A 22859-nucleotide genomic window follows, 5' to 3' on the forward strand; every position below is an offset into this window, starting at 1 on the left:
AGCGCTGCTCCCCGAGCTGAACCCCGGGGGAAACTTCGGCGTCGTTGCGCTGGGTGTTGGAAGCGGAGGCTGGCGGGGGTCCCTCGCCTGCAAAACCTGGTCGCCTCTCATATATTTCGTGCATTGCATTCATCGCCCGCTTTCTCCTCCAAGGAGCTCCCGGGGGCGCGCGTGGTTCTCCCCGTGTTATCCTCGCAACAACAGCCCTGCGAGGTGGGTCAGGCGAGTGGCCCAAGGGAGCACCCAGGGATTGTCCTGGCCAGGTGGGGTGATTTGAACCCTGCTCTCTGCCCGGTCTTCGTCCTCATTTAGCCCCCACATGTGCATGACTGTGCATGACTGAGGTTTTCCCCCCTCGTCTTGGCTATGGTGTGAGTCTGTGCTGTTAATTAATGGGGTTCTGCCTTCGGAGAAGATGAGCCAGCCCTCAAGGAGGTGATTATGTAATTTGCTAGCAATTCATGTCCCTCCCGGCGTGACGCTGCGCGCTGACGTCACGGGGCTGTAATGGTGGTGTGCCTCGAGATTTTTTTCATGAAACAAGTGTGCCTTTGCCCAAAAAAGGTTGGGAAACACTGGTGTAACTTATGATCTCATCAATTTTACTTTGTAGAAAAATTCCTGAGGATTGTGAATTGTTTCATGTATAAATTTGACATTGTGTTTGAATGTTGTGGTTTGTCACTGGTAAGTGATTAGGATTTAAAGTGCAGTGACTTTTTAAAAGTTACTTGTCTGTGGTATAGACTTTCCAGTAATCCTGTCTGATTTTTGTTGGAATACTTCTAAATAAATTCAGAACTGCCAAGAAGAATAATTTCTATTGAAAAGCTCTCTGTACTAAGGTATGTGAATGTGTGATGCCTAGCTGTTCTAAAACTTTATACTGACCATTTTGGGTTTTAATGCTTTGTTAAACATTAAAAGTAATATTAGGAACTAAATCTAACCTTAAGAAGCCCACTAATTAGAATAGATGAATCAAGCACAGCAGCTTTAAATATAGTACAAGCAAATAATTACATTTTTAAAATAACACTTCACATCTATATGCACAGCTAACTCTATCATGAGGCAACATTTTCCCCCAACAACTTTGGTAGCATGGAGTGTGAAGCAATTAGACTTTACTGTCCAGGACTGTTTATATTGTCCTTACTTGAATGGACAATACGTCCATCTCCTTTGATATATACCTGAAAGAGGTTTTTAGGATTTGCTCAATTTTTTGATGTTAAATTATAGAATCACAGAATTGTCGAGTTGGAAGGCACTGCAAAGGTAATCTAGTCCAACCCGCTGCAGAGCAGGAACCTTTTCCCCAACATGGGACTCAAATCCACAATCTTGAGATCAAGAGTCTCGTACTCTACCAACTGAGCTATTGGGTTAACTGTTATGTATTATATGGGGATACATATCTTCTTTGTGTGTGGAATATCTTTCTTGTCTGTTCATTGGGGAATTATAAGGTTAACTTGTGAAACCTGGAACTGCCCCTGGGGTTCAACTGGGAAGACGGAATTTCATTACAGAAGAGAAGTTTGGCACATCTCTTGTCGGAGGGGCTCCATGACTACCTATAGCCTAGTGGGAGGGGCCTGCCAAAGGCAGAAGGAGTCTGTATCTGCAGGTAGCCAGTCTGGTGGCATTTTATCTGGTGGCTTTAAAGGGGAAGGGTAGGCTGGAGCAGAAGGATATACTCTGTTTTAGCTAGGAATTCCTTCCACTTAAATGGCATGAGACCTAGGAAGGTGGTTGTCACATGGAGAGAAATATTTGTATCCAGGTTCATAAGCAGCTTACTGTATCTTGGTTCAGAAAGTTTTTGCTTTGACAAGAATTCAGAAGTACATTCTGATGTACTCATTTGACAGATTCCACCAGCACCACCAAGGCCTGATTTTGATGCCTCAAGAGAGAAATTACAGAAGCTTGGTGAAGGAGAAGGATCAATGACTAAGGAAGAATTCACCAAGATGAAGCAAGAACTAGAAGCGTATGTGTATATTTTAGTACTTCCTGTACTTCCAGCTTTCTAGTACTTTTTAGTCACTTCCACTGTAAGAAGCAGAGTTGAGCAATGACCCCCAAGCAAGTAACTAGTAAATTATCATGATGAAAAGTGTACATGTAATGGCCAAAATGGTGAGAAGCATGGAAGGTTGGGTGGGGAGATGCTCAGTACGAGAGAAGCTACATTTCTTTTTTGAAAAAGAATGTAATCACATTTTGAATCCTATACTAGCTTGGATGAATTTGATGCAGTGTTTTAAGCCTTGAAACAATTCTGAGAGGATATATTTATTTATAAGCTTATTTTCAACATTTGCATGGCAAATGTTCACAAGGGCCAAAGGAAGTATATCAAAGCAGGGGAAAGCAGGGACCTCAGCAAATAATAGGTGGTAGAGACACGAAGAAAGGACTGGGTCATAAAATACATTCACAGCACAGAAACACTTATATTATTGCCAGAACTGAAATACAGAGGCAAGGGAGGTTTTAGAGGCCTGAGGGATGTGAATTATGGCTATAGAGTTGTGAAGCCTAGAGTGTAGACCTTGAAAGCGCAATTCTACTTCTTTTGTGGCTTCCATTGTAATGGCAACATCGTGATCTAGCAACATGGGCCAAAAAAAATGGGTGGGTACTAAATACAACGTACTGCATTGTGCTTGAAAGTCAACAGTCTGTTGTAAGTTACTGGCTGAAATGTTTTGTACTTAATGTAGAAATTCTACTTCTATAATTGTACCTCTGCTGTTGGTTTGTTTTTAAATATTTAGTGAGTATTTGGCAATCTTCAAGAAGACTGTAGCCATGCATGAAGTCTTCTTGTGTCGTGTAGCAGCTCATCCCATTTTGAGAAAAGACTTAAATTTCCATGTCTTCTTGGAATATAATCAGGATGTGAGTATATTTCATTTGTTGGAGCAATTTACGACAGTTTGTATGTCATAAGATTTATAAATAAGTTTATCTTATTTTGAAATAAGATAAAGAACAAAGGTCCCTTTATTTTCAAATACAATGTGAGAAACTAATGGATAAATTAGCAGGAAGTATTGTTTAAAGAGGGAATTAAGCATGTATATAACAAATCCAGCTGAGGAAACATCAGCATAGTTTCTGTAACAAGCCTTGCCTTTCTAAACCTTTAGAATTTCTGAGTATGTCATCTTGATGAGGTGATCTAACTCGGATTTTCTAAAACCTTTTGACAGAGTCCTTTATAAAAAGGTAAACTTTCTCATGGAATAAGGGTACAGGTCTTCTTATGGAAATTGGTTAAAGAGCAGGAAGCACAGAGTAGGGATAGATGAACAATTATCCCAATGGAAGAAATTAAGGAGTAGGATTCCCCCAAAGATATGAATTGTGGGGCTATGAATTTGACTTGCTCATGGCTGATCTCGAGTCAAAAGCAAGTCCTGAGGCAGATGTGTTTTCAAGCAACAGCAAGTTGCTCAGGATAGCTTAAGGGGACCATGGAAATCTCCAAAAGAATCTTCTGCAATTGGGTGAATGAGAAGCAAAATGTTTTTATTTATTTATTTATTTATTACATTTAGGTAGCACCCTTAATCCAAAGATCATAGGCTGTTCACAACATAAAAATACAAAAGAACACAAAATGCATAATAAGATGTAATATAATATAATATAATATAATATAATATAATATAATATAATATAATATAATATAATATAATATAATATGATGGAAACCAAGAAGCCCCCTTCCACAAACACATTTAAAATGACATACAATATAACTGGGATTAATTATAATTGTAAAATGATGCAGACCGGGACAAAAATCTTAATTTCATGTATGCAGTGATGGGGTCTGAACTGACTGTGACATTACAGGACAGATCTTTCTCATGATGGATAGCTCAGTGAAAAGCTGATGGTGTGATAGCAATGAAAAAGGTACAAGTTGGGGGTCAGACACCTCAGTCTGAAACCCTAGAGAGCCCCTGCCAGTCAATATAGACCAGTGGTTCCCAGCCTTTTCTGGGAACCACTGGTCTATATTCCCCATGTTGGGAACCATGGATATAGACCAGAGTTGGTCAACCTTTTTATACCTACCGCCCACTAATGCATCTTTCTTGATGGTAAAATTTCCTTACCGCCCACCAGTGCTCGATAGCAGGAGGATTCAGCTTGTGCTGTAGAAACCCCTACCGCCCACCTAGAATCCTGAAATGCCCACTAGTGGGCAGTAGGGACCAGGTGGACAACCCCTGTTCTAGGCAATCCTGAGCTAGATGAACCAGTGGACTGATATTCCTAACTGATTGGCAGTAGATTCAGGACAGAAATTTTATAAGAAACATAATTAAATTAGCTGCCAACAACAAATAACAGGATTTAATCCAAGTTTATCCCACTGATCTGTATGTAGAATTACTTTTACTATTACATTTTGACTTTCTGAAAACGAAAGTTGCTTGGACTAAGTATTTTATTTTTTTTAAAAAAATACTTTTGTGGCACACAACCATAAAATGGATTCGGGATAACATAAAATTAGAACAGATGCAAGAATGCTGAAGAAAGGAGACACAGTAACCAGATGTTGTGTTTTTCTGTATTCCAGTTGAGTGTCCGTGGGAAAAATAAGAAGGAGAAACTTGAAGACTTCTTCAAAAACATGGTTAAGTCTGCAGATGGTGTGATTGTTTCTGGAGTAAAGGTGATTCCTATTTAGCCATTTAATATATCTGTACCTCCTTTGGGAATGTGGCAAGAGACCAACATAAGAAAATCCCTTCTGGATCAAGCCAAAGGCCTGTCTAGTCCCACATCGTGCTCTCATATTAGCCAGCCAGATGCAGGACATGAGAGAAGCAGCACTGTCCCTCTCATGCTCTTCAGTAATTGGTAATCAGAGGCATACCGTCTCAGATACTAGTAGTACACAGTCATTGTGACTAGTAGCCAATAAGCGAGCTCAAGAAGTTTCCATAGATTATTTGTATTCCTTGTAACAGTAATATTACAGAACATCTCCATTTTTAAAAAGTGGCAGGTTTTACTCATATTGTGAGCATGTTGCAAGAAACATTTATGAAGGCTGTTGTGGGAGCTAGAAGGGGACATTGCTCAGGAGTGGTGTCCTTGGGCAGTGTTGGATCTTTGTAGCTCTCCAGAAGGAATATGCAGTTGCAATTATTTCAGGAGTAGAAATTGCAAGCTGGTTCTTAACTGGTTTTGCCTTCTAGAGAGCTTCTTTCTCCATGCATGCAATCAATCTATCTGTTAAATGCTTGCCAAGGAAATAACTTCAGTTTATACTTTCCATGTCTTATACTTGCAACTAAAGTAATATATTATTGCAAAACACACATAATACGGTAGTTCCAGCATTGAGTTTCCCATACTGGAATTGAAGCTTCAGGGATTTGCATGCCGAAATGTGGTATCCAAATGGCTGTGTTTGGAATGTGGACCCTCACCTTCTGAAAAGTTCATGGACTATCATAGTCCCAGTTACAGATAGGTAGCCGTGTTGGTCTGCCATAGTCAAAATAAAAAAATTCCTTCCAGTAGCACCTTAAAGACCAACTAAGTTAGTTCTTGGTATGAGCTTTCGTGTGCATGCACACTTCTTCAGATACACTGAAACAGAAGTTGCCAGATCCTTCTATATAGTGAGAAGGTGGGGAGGGGTATTACTCAGAAGGGTGGTGTGAATAGGAGATTGGCAGATAGCTGAGATGAGCCTGTTGACGACTCTTAACGACTGTAATAGGTCTTACAGGAAAAGGCAAGGGGTGAAAAGGTGAGAAATGGCTTAGTTATGTATAATGGGATAAGAATCCAATGTCTTTATTCAAACCAGGTCTTTCCATGGTTTTAAGTTTGGTAATGAGTTGTAATTCAGCAGTTTCTCTTTCCAGTCTATTTCTGAAATTCCTTTGTAGTAAAACAGCTACTTTGAGATCTTGTATAGAATGTCCTGGGAGATTGAAGTGTTCTCCTACTGGTTTCTCTGTTTTGTGATTCTTGATGTCAGATTTATGTCCATTTATTCTTTGGCGTAAGGTTTGGCCTGTTTGTCCAATATAGAGAGCTGAAGGACACTGTTGGCATTTGATGGCATACACAATGTTAGACGATGAGCAATTGAATTGTCCCAAGATGGTATGTGTGATGTTGTTGGGGCCAGTAATGGTGTTGTCTGGGTGTATGTGGCAGCAAAGTTGGCATCTGCAATAAACCCAGATGCCAACTTTGCTGCCACATACACCCGGACAACACCATTACTGGCCCCAACAACATCACACATACCATCTTGGGACAATTCAATTGCTCATCGTCTAACATTGTGTATGCCATCAAATGCCAACAGTGTCCTTCAGCTCTCTATATTGGACAAACAGGCCAAACCTTACGCCAAAGAATAAATGGACATAAATCTGACATCAAGAATCACAAAACAGAGAAACCAGTAGGAGAACACTTCAATCTCCCAGGACATTCTATACAAGATCTCAAAGTAGCTGTTTTACTACAAAGGAATTTCAGAAATAGACTGGAAAGAGAAACTGCTGAATTACAACTCATTACCAAACTTAAAACCATGGAAAGACCTGGTTTGAATAAAGACATTGGATTCTTATCCCATTATACATACCGTATTTTTCGCCCTATAGGACGCACTTTCCCCCCTCCAAAAATGAAGGGGAAATCTGTGTGCGTCCTATGGGGCGAATGCAGGCTTACGCTGAAGCCTGGAGGGTGAGAGGGGTCGGTGCGCACCGACCCCTCTTGCTCTTCAGGCTTCAGGAAGCTATCCCAAGTCTTGCAAGCCCGGCAGGATGTCCCGTGGGCTCGCAAGGCTTGCGGGCAGCAGCCTGCACCCAAAAGCTGGGGACAGCGGGGAGGCGCAGCGCCGCCACCCCGCTATTCCCCGACCTGATCGGGAGGCTGGCGGGGGGAGAAGCAAGCCTGCTTCTCCCCCCCCCCGCCAGCCCCACAAGCTCGGGGAATAGCGGGATGGCGAAGCGCCGCCACCCCGCTATTCCCGACCTGATCTGGAGGCTGGGGGTGGGAGAAGCAAGCCTGCTTCTCCCCCCCGCCAGCCCCACAAGCTCGGGGGATGGGGGATGGCGAAGCGCCGCCACCCCGCTATTCCCCAACGTGATATGAAGGCTGGGGGGGGGGAGAAGCAAGCCTGCTTCTCTCCCCCCCGCCAGCCCCACAAGCTCGGGGAATAGCGGGATGGCGAAGCGCCGCCATCCCGCTATTCCCCGACGTGATCTGGAGGCTGGGGGGGGGGAGAAGCAAGCCTGCTTCTCCCCCCCCCGCCAGCCCCACAAGCTCGGGGAATAGCGGGATGGCGAAGCGCCGCCATCCCGCTATTCCCCGACGTGATCTGGAGGCTGGGGGGGGGGGGAGAAGCAAGCCTGCTTCTCCCCCCCCCCGCCAGCCCCACAAGCTCGGGGAATAGCGGGATGGCGAAGCGCCGCCATCCCGCTATTCCCCGAGGTGATCTGGAGGCTGGGGGGGGGGAGAAGCAAGCCTGCTTCTCCCCCCCCCCCCGCCAGCCCCACAAGCTCGGGGAATAGCGGGATGGCGAAGCGCCGCCATCCCGCTATTCCCCGACCCGATCTGGAGGCTGGGGGTGGGAGAAACAAGCCTGCTTCTCCCCCCTCCGCCAGCCCCACAAGCTGGGGGATAGGGGGATGGCGAAGCGCTGCCATCCCGCTATTCCCCGACCTGATCTGGAGGCTGGCGGGGGAGAAGCAAGCCTGCTTCTCCCCCCGCCAGCCCCACAAGCTTGCGGGATAGCGGGCCAAGCTGTCCCTGAAGGAAGAGGGAGACGGAGCACTCCGTCTCCCTCTTCTAGCTTGGGATGGTTGCGCAAAGCCTCTGCAGGGCAGCGCAGTGCGCTGCCCCACAGAGGCTTGGGAGGCTGTCCCTGAAGGCAGAAGAGGGAGACGAAGTGCTCCGTCTCCCTCTTCTAGTTTGGGGATGGCTGCGCAAACCTGGGGGGAAATCAAATTTTTTCCCTTGATTCCCCCCCCCCAAAAAAAATAGGTGCGTCCTATGGGCCGGAGCGTCCTATAGGGCGAAAAATACGGTAACTAAGCCATTTCTCACCTTTTCACCCCTTGCCTTTTCCTGTAAGACCTATTACAGTCGTTAAGAGTCGTCAACAGGCTCATCTCAGCTATCTGCCAATCTCCTATTCACACCACCCTTCTGAGTAATACCCCTCCCCACCTTCTCACTATATAGAAGGATCTGGCAACTTCTGTTTCAGTGTATCTGAAGAAGTGTGCATGCACACGAAAGCTCATACCAAGAACTAACTTAGTTGGTCTTTAAGGTGCTACTGGAAGGAATTTTTTTATTTTTATCATAGTCCCAGTGATTAAAAATATTACCTTTAGGAGTTTCTATCCATCACCGTTTCAGTATTGATGAGTTCTGCAAAAAATTGCTTCTGTGCTATGTTGAATATTGATCGAGTGCCATAGTATTCAGTTGAAGGCATTTCTTACACTCTCTACATATCTCCTAGCTTGCAGGAAGTACATGGAGAATTTTACTGATGCATTTTAACTTCTTATACCATTCCCATGGTAACCCATCAGACATGAAGAGACAACTGAATAAAATTTTTAGTGTGTAGATACTTTTGATACTGAGCCTGGTTTTAAAAACTATTGTTGGCCACTGGTTCCACATGCCTGATAAAGTAACTCTTAGAGTTCCTTCCAAGCTCTACTTCCCCAGGCCTTCTGCAAAATGCCCTTCCCAGGGCGAGTTGCCTAGTGCTAAATTTGATGCCTCTTTTGCCAAGAGACTATTTTTTCTTCCCCTTTACCCAAGCTTTCCAGCATGTAAACTAATTTCAGACAGATTATTTTTATTGGTTTTGTCTCATAGCTACCACGATGGAATGTCTTCATTCCTTTTGCCCTTTTAAGTCCTGCAGTGAACTACGGCCACCTTGTTGCTCTTTCTGTCCTGGGGCTTCCTCATTTGTTTGTTGAAGACAGTTCTATTTTGCTGTAGGCAAGGATGCCAATGGCTAATTGCATCCTTGAAAAATGATTCTGTATTGCTACGCAGGATGTAGATGACTTCTTTGAACATGAAAGAACATTCCTTGTAGAGTACCACAACCGTGTCAAGGATTCCTCTATGAAGTCTGATAAAATGACAAGATCCCACAAAAGTAAGTATGGTTTTCTTGGAACAGAAACAATGTTGGATGGATGACACATTTCAAAGAAACCTGGTTTTGGACCTTGGTATAAATGATGCAAAATTGCATAAATCTGTTTATAGGTTGCATATTGATAGGAGTGTTCGAGCGTTCTAGAATATTTGTGCAAGCAAAAAAATATTTGGGATAACAGAGAAATATTAATGACTTAGTGATGAGATAAATAGATAGGAATTAAGACCAGATGTTAAAGGATATGGACAGAAGTCTGTTCCCTCTTATCTTTTTGCCACTTCCCCCACCCCTGCATTGCAGAGTTTCCACACACACATTCCTAAGCCATAGTTTGTTTAGTTTAACTGCGGTTTGTTTGACTTTCCAAATGCACCCGAACCATGATTTGAAGCAGGCTGATGACACTTGGCTTGCGCTAATCATAGTTTATTATGCGTCATGAGCCAACATTAGGCAAAACAAGCCACGGTTACTTTTCACATCTGCAAGACTGATCTTTCTTTGTTCAACCAAACCCAAAGTTGTTGACTTGTTGCATGTGAATGAGGCCAGGCTGCAGTTTTCCTCAAATCCACACATTTGGGAGTTCCAGAAACTCTTGGGCTTTAAAATGGATCACTCCTGTTTATTGGGTAACTTTTAAACAGCTTTATTAAATTAATTAAGGTAGGATTCCCAGGATTCAAAATGGTATGATTAACTCCTACAATCAAATTTCATTCTAGAAGTGGTTTGCAAATGTGTGATTTGCAAATATGGCAAAGCTTAAGCAATACGACATTTATTTAGTTCCACGTCTACTACTGTATACAGTATTGATTTGCAGACTTGGGTCCTGCAAATACTGGAAAGTAAGCTGGAGTATAGTACATTGTCTGATGTTAATGTGTTTTGGAATCCTTTTGTGGCATAATGAAACGGAGTGCTTTTTCTTTTCCAGATGTTGCAGATGACTGCAATAGAATTGGCTCTTCATTGTATACATTGGGAACACAAGATTCCACAGATATATGCAAGTAAGTATTTTTGAAAAATGATGAAACATGGACTCTGAACAGGATTTTGTAAAGTTATGTCTACCTAATATTAGTGGTACTTAATTCTTGTTTTTGAAAGATGGCATCTGGTTGCTTTGTTTCCTGAACACACGGTGTTTTACCTCCTTTAATGTGGTGACTGTTGGGAATAGAAATAACTTTTTAATGTAGCAGGGAATTGTGGCAGGATCTTACTGTGTTTGCTTTCCTCAGAATAACAACTTAAAAGAATCATCTCAATAGTGCAGCTGAGGTCAGAGGCATTTGAGAGAAATGAAGGTAGTTATGTTAAATTCTCAAGAATAATCTTTTGGAGAATATTCTTGAGAATATTATCGATTAATGAGAATATTAGAGAATTTTCATTTAAAATAGCAGAATATTCATTTTAATGCATTGAAAATGATATAATTTTAATGCATTGAGAATGATATAATTAGTTAATATACATGTTTATTCATGGGTAAATTTGTTCAGATGGCAACCAAAAACTGTACAGATACTTTTATTCAATGGGGGCAGTGCAGTGAATTCACATTCTTTGATTTTTTGCACCAAACTTGAAATTGAAAATTTAAATCAAATTTAAATCAAGGCCACCTCACATGCTGTTACACATAATTATATAGGCCTAGGTACTTTAAGTGCATAAAGCATTAAAGCTACTTTCTGTAAAAAAAATCACACTGTATGGCCAAAAATGTTTTCTTAATTGAATATAAGTTCACTAGTAAATTACTCTTCCTTCATTTCATGATTCTGGTACTTTTCTGGGCAGATTGTTGAGACAGGCATCTTGAGCTCCTACAATGGTTTGTAGTTTTATCAAAGTGGTATCTCTAAGATTTCAATCTGTTTGTGCATTTGTGTGTAGCTGCTCCTGCTCCTTGTCATAAAACTGTAGTGTAACTTGGTCCTCAACCTGAGAGCCACATTTTCTGGTACCGTATGTTAAGAGATCTTTGTCTAATTCTGCACTTTCATTCTGGCCTGAATAAGTGGTTAGATATGCTTCCCAAAGGCAGGTAGTAGGCATAATAACCCTGGCTGTTTTAAGCCAAAATGCAGCTTCCTTTGCCCCTGTCAAAACAGAATTAGGCTAATAACCAGGTAATTCACTGTGAATTTGGCAGCTAGCAACATAGATGAGTCCATTCATCATCCCCACCCTTTTCCAGAACATAGAATGCACACATATATTTAGAAGAGTGCAAAAAACCCTTTCCCTCCAGTTCTCTAGGGCCTACATGCTCCAAGTGAGATAGCTGAGCTATGTGACTTTCCCCTCATGCTTTTGATTCTAAAGAGGACTTGTTACTTTGTTTGACCTCAAATTCCAGGAATGCTAAGCCTGCAAATTCTGTTTAATTTTCCAAGTGCAGTAAATGACAGCAGAAAAACACTTTTATCTGTGTAAAAACTGCTGAGATACAAAGACCTAAAAAATGCAAGTCTAACAAATATTTGCAAGCTGCAGAAGCCTTGTAACATTGCTACCATAAGTTGTCTTAGTTTTCTGACTTTTGACCCTGACTTTTTTTAAGTCTGTCTAGTAACCCTGAAAAAGGCTGTTGTCCCCTGTCCTATCTTGTTTATACTAGTGTTTATTTGTAAAGCTGAAAGGAGCTAACCACTTCATTAAAAAACCAGTAATATTTTCCTAGTATTGCCTTGGCCTGCTTAGATTATGTGGAGCTTGAAATTTATTAACTTTACAGTGCTTGGGACTAAGAAGATTATATGCCCTGCATGCAAAGTGCTCTGATGTTTGGGTGGCATTTTGGGATACGCCTAAATATTTGACTCTTTACTTGAGCCTTTTATCTGGTCACACAAATGGAGGAATGGAGAGGCAGAAGCTGAGACAGTCTCTTGTTCCATTCGCCTAGCCCATTGGACCAGACTGCCCTTGCCTAATATCTTTCTGACTATAGAGAGGGATTTGTGGGCAGGACTTGACTGCAAGATCAAGAACTGTGCTGGTAATGTTGTAATTATTACTGCTATCTTACTGTGATACCGTTGGAAACTTTAATAAAAAGCAATACTTCTGCAAGTGTAGGACTTGAAATTATATTTACTTTTATTTAGCTTTTTCTGACAGAAATCCATTCAAAGCAGCTTACAGGAGAAATAAAAGAAAAAATCAGAATGAATATATACAACAGTAAACACTAACTGCCACATTGGCCTAAATTAGTGTTTTAAGTGACCACTCAATAACTGGTCTGTGTGGTCATTGACTTGAAATTTCTTACCCAATAATATTTAGAAAAGAGCAATGGATTTAAAAATTGAACCCAAACTGCAGATATGTTGGCTTCAAAATAAACAGCTGTTTGCTGTATTGTCCATATTAGGAAGGTACTTTTGAGAGTCACTTAGTGATTTTTTGGATACAGTTTTAGCTCAGTAACATTATAATGGCCCGTTTCCCTGTTCTGAGAGTGACTGTTAGCAACAATGAGTAGGATACGCTTTCTGAGTGGGAACCATGATTTGGGTATACTATACAGGGAAGAACAGATCCATTGGAAAAGCTGGAGCTGCAACCTCTTCTCCTAGCTATCACATCTACAGTCTATTAGGTCTACAAGTCTTGCTGCTGAATGTTATGTCAGCACTGACATATTTTCTATCCAGGATTTGATTCTGAATGGGGGTGAAGTTAGTATTTTCCAGTTGTGTCTGTTTGCATTTTGAGTGTAGCAGACTTGATGGGTGAGCGGGCACAGAGTTTCTATGGTATCCTATCCAGCAGTCTTCCAGTTTGATGTACCTAGTGCTGGATTTTTGAGATGTGATAAAGATGGTTAGATGTACTGTCCATTTCACTGCTTAAGTCTCCCTATGTGAGGTCTTGGAAGTGGTGTTGAAAACCCCAGGCTTCAGTATATATGCTAGGCCCACCTTCTCTGGTACAGCTTTGAAGGTCAGTGTCTCCAGCAAGCATGACCTTGTCTTGGATAGAATCTGGATTTGCACATTTGTTGGGTCATATCCTTGCTCTCTTGTTTAGTATTAGGCCGGAAGGTGATCTGTAGATATCATATTGCAGCTATGATTCGTTTTTCAGTTGAGCTTTAAATATTTTAGATTGATCTTTTTAAGCCCATTGGTCGACTTGGAAAGGCAGTGGGGCGGGGAAATTACTATCTGCATCTAACCTGTACCATCATGATTATAACTAATGAGTAGCAATAAAAACATGTGCAAAATAACTTTTACAACTGCCTGCAAATAAAGGAGATGAGCTCTGTTTTTCTGCTTGAGGTTGATTTTTTCCCCTACTGTGATGATAATTCATTGAAAATGTTACTGAAATAAGCTTAGCAGGAGTCTAAGTTTTTTTGAAAAGATTGTCTTCAACTACGTACTACACAGAGTAGACCGATTGAAATTAATGAACCTAGATTAGCCATGTTCCTTAATTTAAGAGGGTCTTCCCTAAGTAGGACTAGCACTGAATACCACTGTATATAGCTAACAATTTCCCTTTCACTTTTCAATCTCCTTCAACTTACCTGGGTTATACCTCTTGCAAAATTACAGCTCTCTTGTACATTTTAGTCTAGTCTGCCATTTATTAACTGCACTTTCAGTAAGAAAGAAATCTAGTGGTACCTCGAGTTACAAACACCTCAGGTTACAAACTCCGCTAACCTGGAAGGGTTACCTTGAGTTGAGAACTTTGCCCCAGAATAAGAAGGAAATCATGTGCCAGCGGCGCAGTGGCAGCAAGAGGCCCCATTAGCGAAAGCACGCCTCTAGTTAAGAACAGTTTCAGGTTAAGAACGGACCTCCGGAACAAATTAAGTTCGTAACTAGAGGTATTTGATTTAGTACCATTGAAAAAGTCTGAGCATCTTGTTGGTTACAAAGAGAATATGGGTAAAAATACATTCCTTTTAAACTGTTCACCCTTGTCCAAAATAGCCACCATTCTAAGTAAAAATCTTCATTTATCGGTATCTGTTTTTGACACTTTAATAAGAAGTATTTAATGGAATTCATAGTTCCAAGGCTATGCAAGCAGATATGCCCCGAAGAAGCTGGTAAACTGGAAGAGTCACAAGCATGTGGTGCCTCTGTCATGAGAAAGTGATGCCTCCTATCTCTGTAGTGCAAGGGTGAGGAACCTTTCTGGCAAGCAGTTCTTTCTCTCCTCCCCTTTATTCGAGGTACCAAGACTGTTTTTGTGTGTGATTGGTTTTGCTGCTCATCAGGCAAAATCCCACCTGCATGGAACAAATAGTCAAGCTAGAAATAATATTTTTAGTGCACAGATATGGACTATACCCATTCACAATTCACTTTCCATTCACAGATTTTTCCTGAAAGTATCAGAGTTGTTTGACAAAACAAGGGTATGTATTATGAAGGATTGTAATATTTCAACTGGATTGGTTTTCTGTTCCTCCGTTTCCCATACTGTCTGCCTTTGTTGTATTGTGTCCATAGCTGTGGTGCATTCTAAAATATAATCTTCTGATTATTATTTACATAAAGTATTGCTTCTGAAATATTTTTTTCTGGTGTAGAAAATAGAGGCACGAGTGTCTGCTGATGAAGACCTTAAACTTTCAGACCTTCTGAAATATTATCTGAGAGAATCACAAGCTGCAAAGGTGAATCTATATTTTTGCTGTTAGAAGTATGCTTTATTAAAAGGGCACCTTGGAGCACATCTAAAGAAAATGATCTAACTGGATGAGTGAACATTTTAAAGGATTTATATTGGATTTTTATCAGTCAGTAGCACAAGGTCGTAAAGTATTACTTGATACAGTAACAGATGAGTGGCCTAGCTGAAGGTAAGCAGGTCTGGTCTGGTCAGTGCTTTGATGGGTAATTGCCTGTTGATCATCACATGTATGCTGCCTTGGAATGATAGAAGAAAGGAATGATATACAGTCAAACCTCAGATCCCAAGCACCTGTTTCAGAACGTTTCGGCTCCTGAATGCTGAAAACCCAGAAGTAAATGTTCCGATTTTCGAAAGTTTTTTGGAAGCCAAACATCCCACGTGGCTTCCGCTGAGTGCAGGAAACTCCTGCAACCAATCAGAAGCTGCAATTCAGTTGTCAAACGTTTCGGAAGCTGAATGGGCTTCCAGAATGGATCACGTTCGAGGGTCGAGGTTTGACTGTAAATATAAGAAAGCAAATAAATAAAAATATTGCTAAAATTGGAATATGGGGTATGAATATCCTAAATTAATATCAGAGTAACTCGGTGAAAACTGAGAACGTTCACATGCTTTAACTAATGATCTCAAAAGAATATGTGCAATCCTGAATAGATTTTTACTCTAGCAGTAATATATTTGGTACAAGAAGGTAGAACCACCAAAGCATTATTCCATTTTTTCCTATATATGTTTGGATCCTCATACCCCCATGTGCACACACATGGGGTAATTAGTGTCTCTCATTCTTGCTGAAAAGCTAACCCAGAGGATTGTTGCCAGGAGGACAGGGAAGTGAAAATCTGTAGATTTTATTACTTATTTTATTCGTTGCAGGACCTTCTGTATAGAAGATCTAGGTCATTAGTGGATTATGAAAATGCTAACAAGGCTCTGGACAAAGCAAGAGCGAAGAACAAAGATGTGCTACAAGCTGAAACTACTCAGCAAATTTGCTGTCAGAAATTTGAAAAAATATCTGAATCAGCAAAACAAGGTATTTGAACATTCTTGGAATGTGGTAGTTTTTAAATTTATATATACTTAAAACAGCTTATTTTATCATTTCAGATATAAATGAATTAGAACTCATTTTGATTTTATTAAAAATCCCTTTGTAAAACTACACCAACAAACAGAAAAACCGCTGTATTTTGAAAGTTAGTTTTGTGCTATTTCCTATATCAAAATGCAAAGGCTGGTTGCATAGAATTGGGTAAATATGTGAAGGTTTCTGAATCTGATGAAGACTACTCATGTATGAGCAGTATGATCCACTAGCTATGCCAGTTCACATTACCTGGATATTTAATACTGCTAGACTGACATCTCAGCCCATAGATACACATAGCATTTAATGGATTGAATCCTTAAATCCAACAGCAGCTCTGAATTTAAAACAAAGTGAGACTCCAAAGAGTTACATGTGCTTAGGTCTAGGTAGGGTTGTCTTATCCACTTCTATATTGTATTAATAGAATACCAAACTTTTATTTCCTGCAGAACTTATAGACTTTAAAACTAGAAGAGTTGCTGCATTCCGGAAGAATCTAGTAGAACTGGCAGAATTGGAACTAAAGCATGCTAAGGTGATAATATTTTTCCTTCTAGCTTAATTACTTACACTTAATGGCAGAATTTAACAGAATAGATACTCCACCAAAAAAACAAAAGTGGGAAAGTAACATGGTTGCTTTGAAACATTTAGGACTGCACTCTGAATTAGAAAGGCAGTTATTCTGATGGGCCTTAAGAGGCAGCAAGTTAAACTGAAATTAATGGAGGTATTGGAGCACTAGTTCCACTTTGCATCTGTATCCACAGTTTTTCTGATGGGGGTAAACCTGAGTACTGTGTTCTCTTTTAGAAGTCTTTTCTACTTGGCCTTTCAGCCCCCACCATTTAAAAATAAAAAGAAGGGAGCTGAAATTTTTGAGGTGCTGCTTTCTGCCCTCATACAAAAGTTGTGAGCCACCTCAGAGATTCTGGCCAAAAAGTGAGAGATGCCTCTAATTAAAAAAAAAACACCCACTTCTGCATAATAATGTAATAGCAAGAGAGAGTTCACTTACATTTATGGATCATGTTACTTAAGTTGAGTTACTGGTTGGTGTTACTTGGTTCTGATATGCTAGTGAGGGGGCATCATCACCCCAAAAAGGGAGAGGCCCCAAGATTACGTTTGAAAGTAGCAACTTTCAAATGCTCACACATTTTGAACAGTGACCTTTCTCATGGGCAAAGGCTAATAGTTATTAGGCAAATTATGCTTGCATACTTGACATTCTTATTCCACTTCAAAAAAATAAAAATAAAAGTGTGTTATTTGAATCAGTTGTAACTGTAGGGGAAGATTCTGTCTTCCTGTTAATAAGGTTTTTGTGTTCATAATTTAAAATTGATCTTAACATGGTGCAGCATAAAATATTGCACTTGGAATGGGAAATCCAGATACCCCAGCAATGTGGAGAAATGTCTGGGGTGTTCTGAGACCGGGTTCGAGCCAGGGTAGTGACAATGTAACTCTGGCGTGATCTATTGCGGCACCCATTATGTGCACTAATGAAGATACGGAATGAATGGAGTGATTACAAGCTGCTCCCCTGAGGAAAAATGGCCTTTGTCTGTGCTCCTATTGAACACGTTTATGTCAGTGATAGACATTGATGAAAATGAATATCCAGAACATCTGCAAAATCTCAGCGTTCCATATAAAAGAAACTTGAGAACTGCTTACATAAGAATGCTTACCCTGTCAGTTAACCTATTATCAGCCTTCCCCACTAGAAGCTTTGGGCTACAAATCCCATCAGTCCCAGCCAGCATGGCCAATGGACAAGGATGATGGCAGTTCTGGTCCAGAACATCTGGAAGGCAACACATTAGGAAAGGCTAACCTATATGTATTTGCAGCTTCACTTAATATATACATTTTGAACTATAGAAGATGGAGGAAAGGCAGTAACTTCTGTTTTGTGCTCTTTTTCTTTCTACAGGGTAACTTACAGCTGTTGCAGAGCTGTCTGTCAGTGTTAAATGGAGATACATAAACCTGAATCTGTCCTCCCATTAATAAGGGCTGCCTTCCACTGGAGTTTACTTCCTGACTCTGAATTGACATTTACAACTTGCTGGAGAAATTGGTTGACAAAGGACACATAAACAAGCTCCCCCTCTGCCCAAAAGCATTAAGCCCAGCAGAATAATTCCAGATCATATGAAGCAACAGCATACTTGTTGTTATACACAAATATTTACACATTAATTTAATCATTGTATGTTCATATTGTTCAGAAAACCAAATTCTGGGTCTTTTTTCTTTTGTGAAAGTAGCCAATAGAATTATGTTCATGTTAAAGCTAGTATTAAATATTGCTGCCACTCTTACTACCTTTGTAACTTCTGAAGTTGAGGATTTGAAACAATTGGTTTTCAAATGGATTAAATATTGCCACTAGGTGTTTGAATATTGTTGCTATAAGCATTGTCTTGGTTATTCCACATAATGTTATCAAGCATCTTAACTTTTTTCAAATAACAAACATTTCCTAGAAATTTTGGAGCAAACTTTATGTAATCTTTATAATAGGACTTCAAAAGAAAGCAAATGCATTAGTATGTTTGCCTTAACTTGTAGACTAATCCCAATTATTGTAAAATAAACTGTGAAATCAGTGATTTTTTTTCTAAAATTTTGTAGTCATTGTCTTGTGAATTTACAATTTTCTTCACTTCATACTCCGGTGTTAATTTTGTCGGTTCCCTCTTAAATACCATAAAATATAACAAGCACACACGGAACCCCTATTTGAGTTTCTCCATTCTTTATGGAAAGAGCAGCTCTGCATGAACAAAGGAAGGAATGTTTGAAACTTCTTCCACTGAAATGAATAAGCAAGTTTGTAGAATTTCAATGACAGATACTGTTTCATACATGATTACTGTTTTATAGGAATACAGGCTAAAGCTGCAACCTGACACTTACTTTCCATTGAGGACTTTCTTCCTTACAGTATAGCTCTGTAAGGCTTAGATTTCAGCTTGAAAATAAAGAGCTGTGTATCAAAAGTTGTGTGAAAACTTCAGCTTTGATTTTGATTGTGATTGCCAGGCCTAGATTTTGAATCTATTGTAAATTTCTAAAGGGGTGAACAGGAACATTTTGTTGTTGTTGTTGTTAACCAAATCCTGTTTCCCTCATTGCTGGAGCAGTGATGGGAAAAGCCCATACAAGGCAAAATTCACCCTTCTGTAAGGATTCTTAAAAGTACCGGAGCCCTTTCATTCTACCTAGATGAAGGCTAAAGCCAAAAACGCATTTCCACAAATTGCATGGTGCAGGAGGAGGAGGTTATGTGTCTCCTCTGAAGACAAAAGCTTGAATCTCCTGGCACCCCACCTATCATAGCCTGCTAACATCCACCCTCTGGTGAAGGCACATGCCCCGAACAGAGCACATGCTTTCCATGCAAGAATATTCTGGCTTCAATTCCCGCCATTTTTAGTTAGAAGGATTAGGACAGGCTTCCTCAGCCTCGGCCCTCCAGATGTTTTGAGACTACAATTCCCATCATCCTTGACCACTGGTTCTGCTAGCTAGGGATCATGGGAGTTGTAGGCCAAAAACATCTGGAGGGCCAAGGTTGAGGAAGCCTGGATTAGGAGGTGATCTGGAAACACTCTGCCCAAGATCCTGAAGAACTCCTGCCAGTCAGAATAAACTATAATTGGTATAAGACAGCTACATGTTTTCTGGCTGAGGCCTAGAACTTATTAAGCAGCAGCAGCAAAGAATTCCCTGTCTCAATCTTCTGTGAACAAAATAATAAAAAATCGATATACTGTGTCTTCCTTATTATTCTGCAATACTAAAAGCGAAACCTTGGAACTTGCACCTGGTATCACATTAGTGACCAGTGTAGCTCCCTCTGCAGAGCTATTATAGGATGTGAATGGGGTACCTCAGTCAACAACTTAACTGATGCATCTTGTGGGTTGAGCCCAAGAGAAGAGAAGCCCCACATAGAGTTCATTGCAGTAATCCAGTGTTGAGATTACCAATGTCAACACCATGGTGGCCAAGCAGTCTCGGTCTAGGAACAGCCATAACTCTTACCAACCAAAGCTCATAAAAGGCAGTCCTAGACACTGAGGCCTCCTGTGTTTCAAGTTACTAATATGGGTCCAGGAGCATCCCCATCGTCCACTACGTATATATTCCTTCAGAGGGAATGCAACCCTATCCAGAACAGGCAACTCACCTGTCTCTCAGACTGAACTATCTCTTGAGATGTAAAATGAAATCAAGGAAACATTCAAAAGAGGGTCCGTTGTAGTAATGAGGGACATAAACTACCTTCACAGAGACCAGCTACATATGTGTTCTAGTCGTGACAATGGGATAAAATTGATAGACACCCAAAGTCACTGTGCCCTAGAACAGTTGGTGTTGGAACCAACCAGAGGGGCAGCAACCCTTGACTTAATATTGAGTGGTGCTCAGGACTTGGTGTGTGATGTACGTGGTTTTGAGCCAACTGGGAGCAGTGAACGTAGTGCTGTTAAATTAAATATACATGTAAATGACCAATTCCCAAGGAAATCCAGCACGGTCACATTTATTTCAAAAGAGGAAACGTCCCCAAAACGAGGTTGGTAAAAAGGAAATTGAAAGGCAAAGTCCACTTCAAAATGCTTGGACGTGGTTTAAAAACACAATATTGGAGTATTAGAAACTCAAACTGGAGTGTACATCGTAGATCAGGAAAGGAATGAGGGCCAGGAAGACACAAGTGAGGTTAACATTAAAAAGGTAAAGGTAAAGGACCCCTGACAGTTAAGTCCAGTTGCAGACGACTCTGGGGTTGTGACGCTCATCTTGCTTTACAGGCTGAGGGAGCCAGCATTTGTCCGCAGAGAGTTTTTCCGGGTCATGTGGCCAGCATGACTAAGCGGCGTCTGGCGCAATGGAACACCGAAACTGGAGCAGCGCATGGAAACACCCTTTACCTTCCTGCCAGAGCGGTACCTATTAATCTTCTTGCACTTTTGGCATGATTTTGAACTGCTAGGTTGGCAGGAGCTTATTCACATTACTTTGGAGCTAACCCTTATTTTAATGAAATTTATTTCTGAGTTAATGTGCATACAGCCAGGCAACTTAATAGATTTCTGTTCAAAATCATTGAACTGTAGAGTGTCCTGAACCCCCAGCATAGTCTGAGGTAAGTGCTGAAAGTGCACACAGTCCCAAGGGCAATGCTAGAGAGAAGTCAAACAGTCCAATGGTCAAATATAGGCCCGGGACCAATGCAGTGAGAACGGTTTGAAGTCCATCAACAGTGCTTCAAACCAGAGTTTCAAACCTTGTTTCTGTTTGATTCCTCCCAGTCTTACTTGATGCACCTGAGTTTGCTCCAGCTGAGCAGCTGCTTCTCTCCACTTAACAAAGCATGTGATCCTCACCTGTCCTGAGCTTAATCAAGCAGAGTGGTCACACCCCTCCTCCCAGACCAAACAAGCCCGATGATCTTCACCTGATCAGCTAGTGAGTTGTGTTGCCTGCCTCAGCCTCTTAAAGTGCACTTCCCACTGTTGCTGACACCCAATTCCTCCAAACATTTCTCAAAAGGCTTCGTTTCCAGACCCTTGGTTATCCTGGCCACCCTCTGCACACATTCCAACTTGTCAATATCCTCCTTAAATAGCTGTGCCCAGATGGACACAGTACTACAGACATGGTTTGATCAAGGCAGGATAGAGATCTTGCTTTCCTTGATCAGGACACCATCCAGCATCCAAATATTCTGTCAGTTTCATTTCAAGTAATGAAGCAATCTTTCTTTATTCTTCTTGTGTGTGAACTTCTTGTGGGCATAAGGCTAAGGGTAAACACATAACACACACACATTTTAAATTCCAGCAAAAGGTCCTAAACCTCTTGGCAGTGGATGTACATGTGAGGGCTGGACACGTGTGGATTCCAACACACACCTTGTAACAGTGGGGACCACATGGTCCTCTACTAGTCATGTGGTGAATATTTATAGGATCTGGATAATCCCTTTTATTGGCTTTGAGGTCAAGGATTGATTTGAAAAGGCTGGTTTTTGTGTGCCTAAAAGTAACTAATGTATCTTTCCTCAACTCAGTCTTCGGTTCCTGTTAGGAAGGACAACTTCTTTCTCCAGGATCTTGTAGATGGGGAGACATCAGCAAGTAAATGCTTAGCTGTGTTGTAGGCTCCTTTTGCTCTGGGAGGAGAGGGAGCAGAGGTCTGTTGCCTCTATGTCTTGCTTCTGGGCTTCCTATCAGCATCTAGTTGCCCCCTGTAGGGCTCTTGGACTAAATAGACATGGGGGGCAGGTGTGGCCTTTGAAGCCTCTCCAGCTGGCCCCTGGGACTCCCTGCACATTACACATCTGCTCCCCAGCCACCTCCTCTCTCCGTTCCATGAACCATGATCAGCACTTGCTTCACATCCTCCATGAGTGCAAAGAAACAGATCAGTGCTTAATGACTGGAAGTGGGAAATGCAGCAGGAAAGGGCTCGTTTTTGTCAACCTCAAGGGTATGCTTGAAATGGTAAAATGAGAATAGCAGAGAACTGGACTTGATTCATAATGAGATTCTCAGCTTCTGCCTTTCAATTTGAAGGACATTTCTTTTTTCACCAGCCCACAAATCAGGTGACAGGCGGAACAGTAAGGAATTATGGGAGGAGCCATCTGTGGTGCATTCAGAAAATGTGCAGCATGGAGCACACAAAGAGACATTTGTAAATCCCAAAAGCATGTAGGAAATGTGTTGAAAATGGGAAAATGAAATTCTCAATTACTCAGAACGTTGATGTCTATGTACCTCTGAATTCACAGAAAGATTGCAAAGTAACAGCAAGAAAACATGATCAGTGCACAGTGAAGCA

At 41.1% G+C, this 22859-nt stretch overlaps 1 protein-coding gene across 3 annotated transcripts in view; it reads left to right on the forward strand.

The window, feature by feature from the left end:
* The window catches only part of SNX6 (sorting nexin 6), a 33459-nt gene extending 13684 nt beyond the window's left edge, over positions 1-19775 (forward strand). For all 3 annotated transcript variants that reach the window (XM_082222678.1, XM_082222677.1, XM_082222679.1), the window contains 10 exons: positions 1878-1999; positions 2790-2913; positions 4613-4708; positions 9100-9205; positions 10152-10227; positions 14576-14615; positions 14790-14876; positions 15773-15932; positions 16439-16524; positions 17932-19775. In XM_082222678.1, coding sequence (XP_082078804.1) covers positions 1878-1999; positions 2790-2913; positions 4613-4708; positions 9100-9205; positions 10152-10227; positions 14576-14615; positions 14790-14876; positions 15773-15932; positions 16439-16524; positions 17932-17985 — 951 coding nt within the window. In that variant the 3' untranslated portion in view covers positions 17986-19775. The remainder of the gene's footprint in view (positions 1-1877; positions 2000-2789; positions 2914-4612; positions 4709-9099; positions 9206-10151; positions 10228-14575; positions 14616-14789; positions 14877-15772; positions 15933-16438; positions 16525-17931) is intronic.
* Positions 19776-22859: the final 3084 nt, after the last annotated feature.

The sequence above is a fragment of the Podarcis vaucheri genome, assembly GCF_965113315.1.
Source record: "Podarcis vaucheri genome assembly, chromosome: 1".
In the NCBI taxonomy this organism is placed as follows: Eukaryota; Metazoa; Chordata; class Lepidosauria; order Squamata; family Lacertidae; genus Podarcis; species Podarcis vaucheri.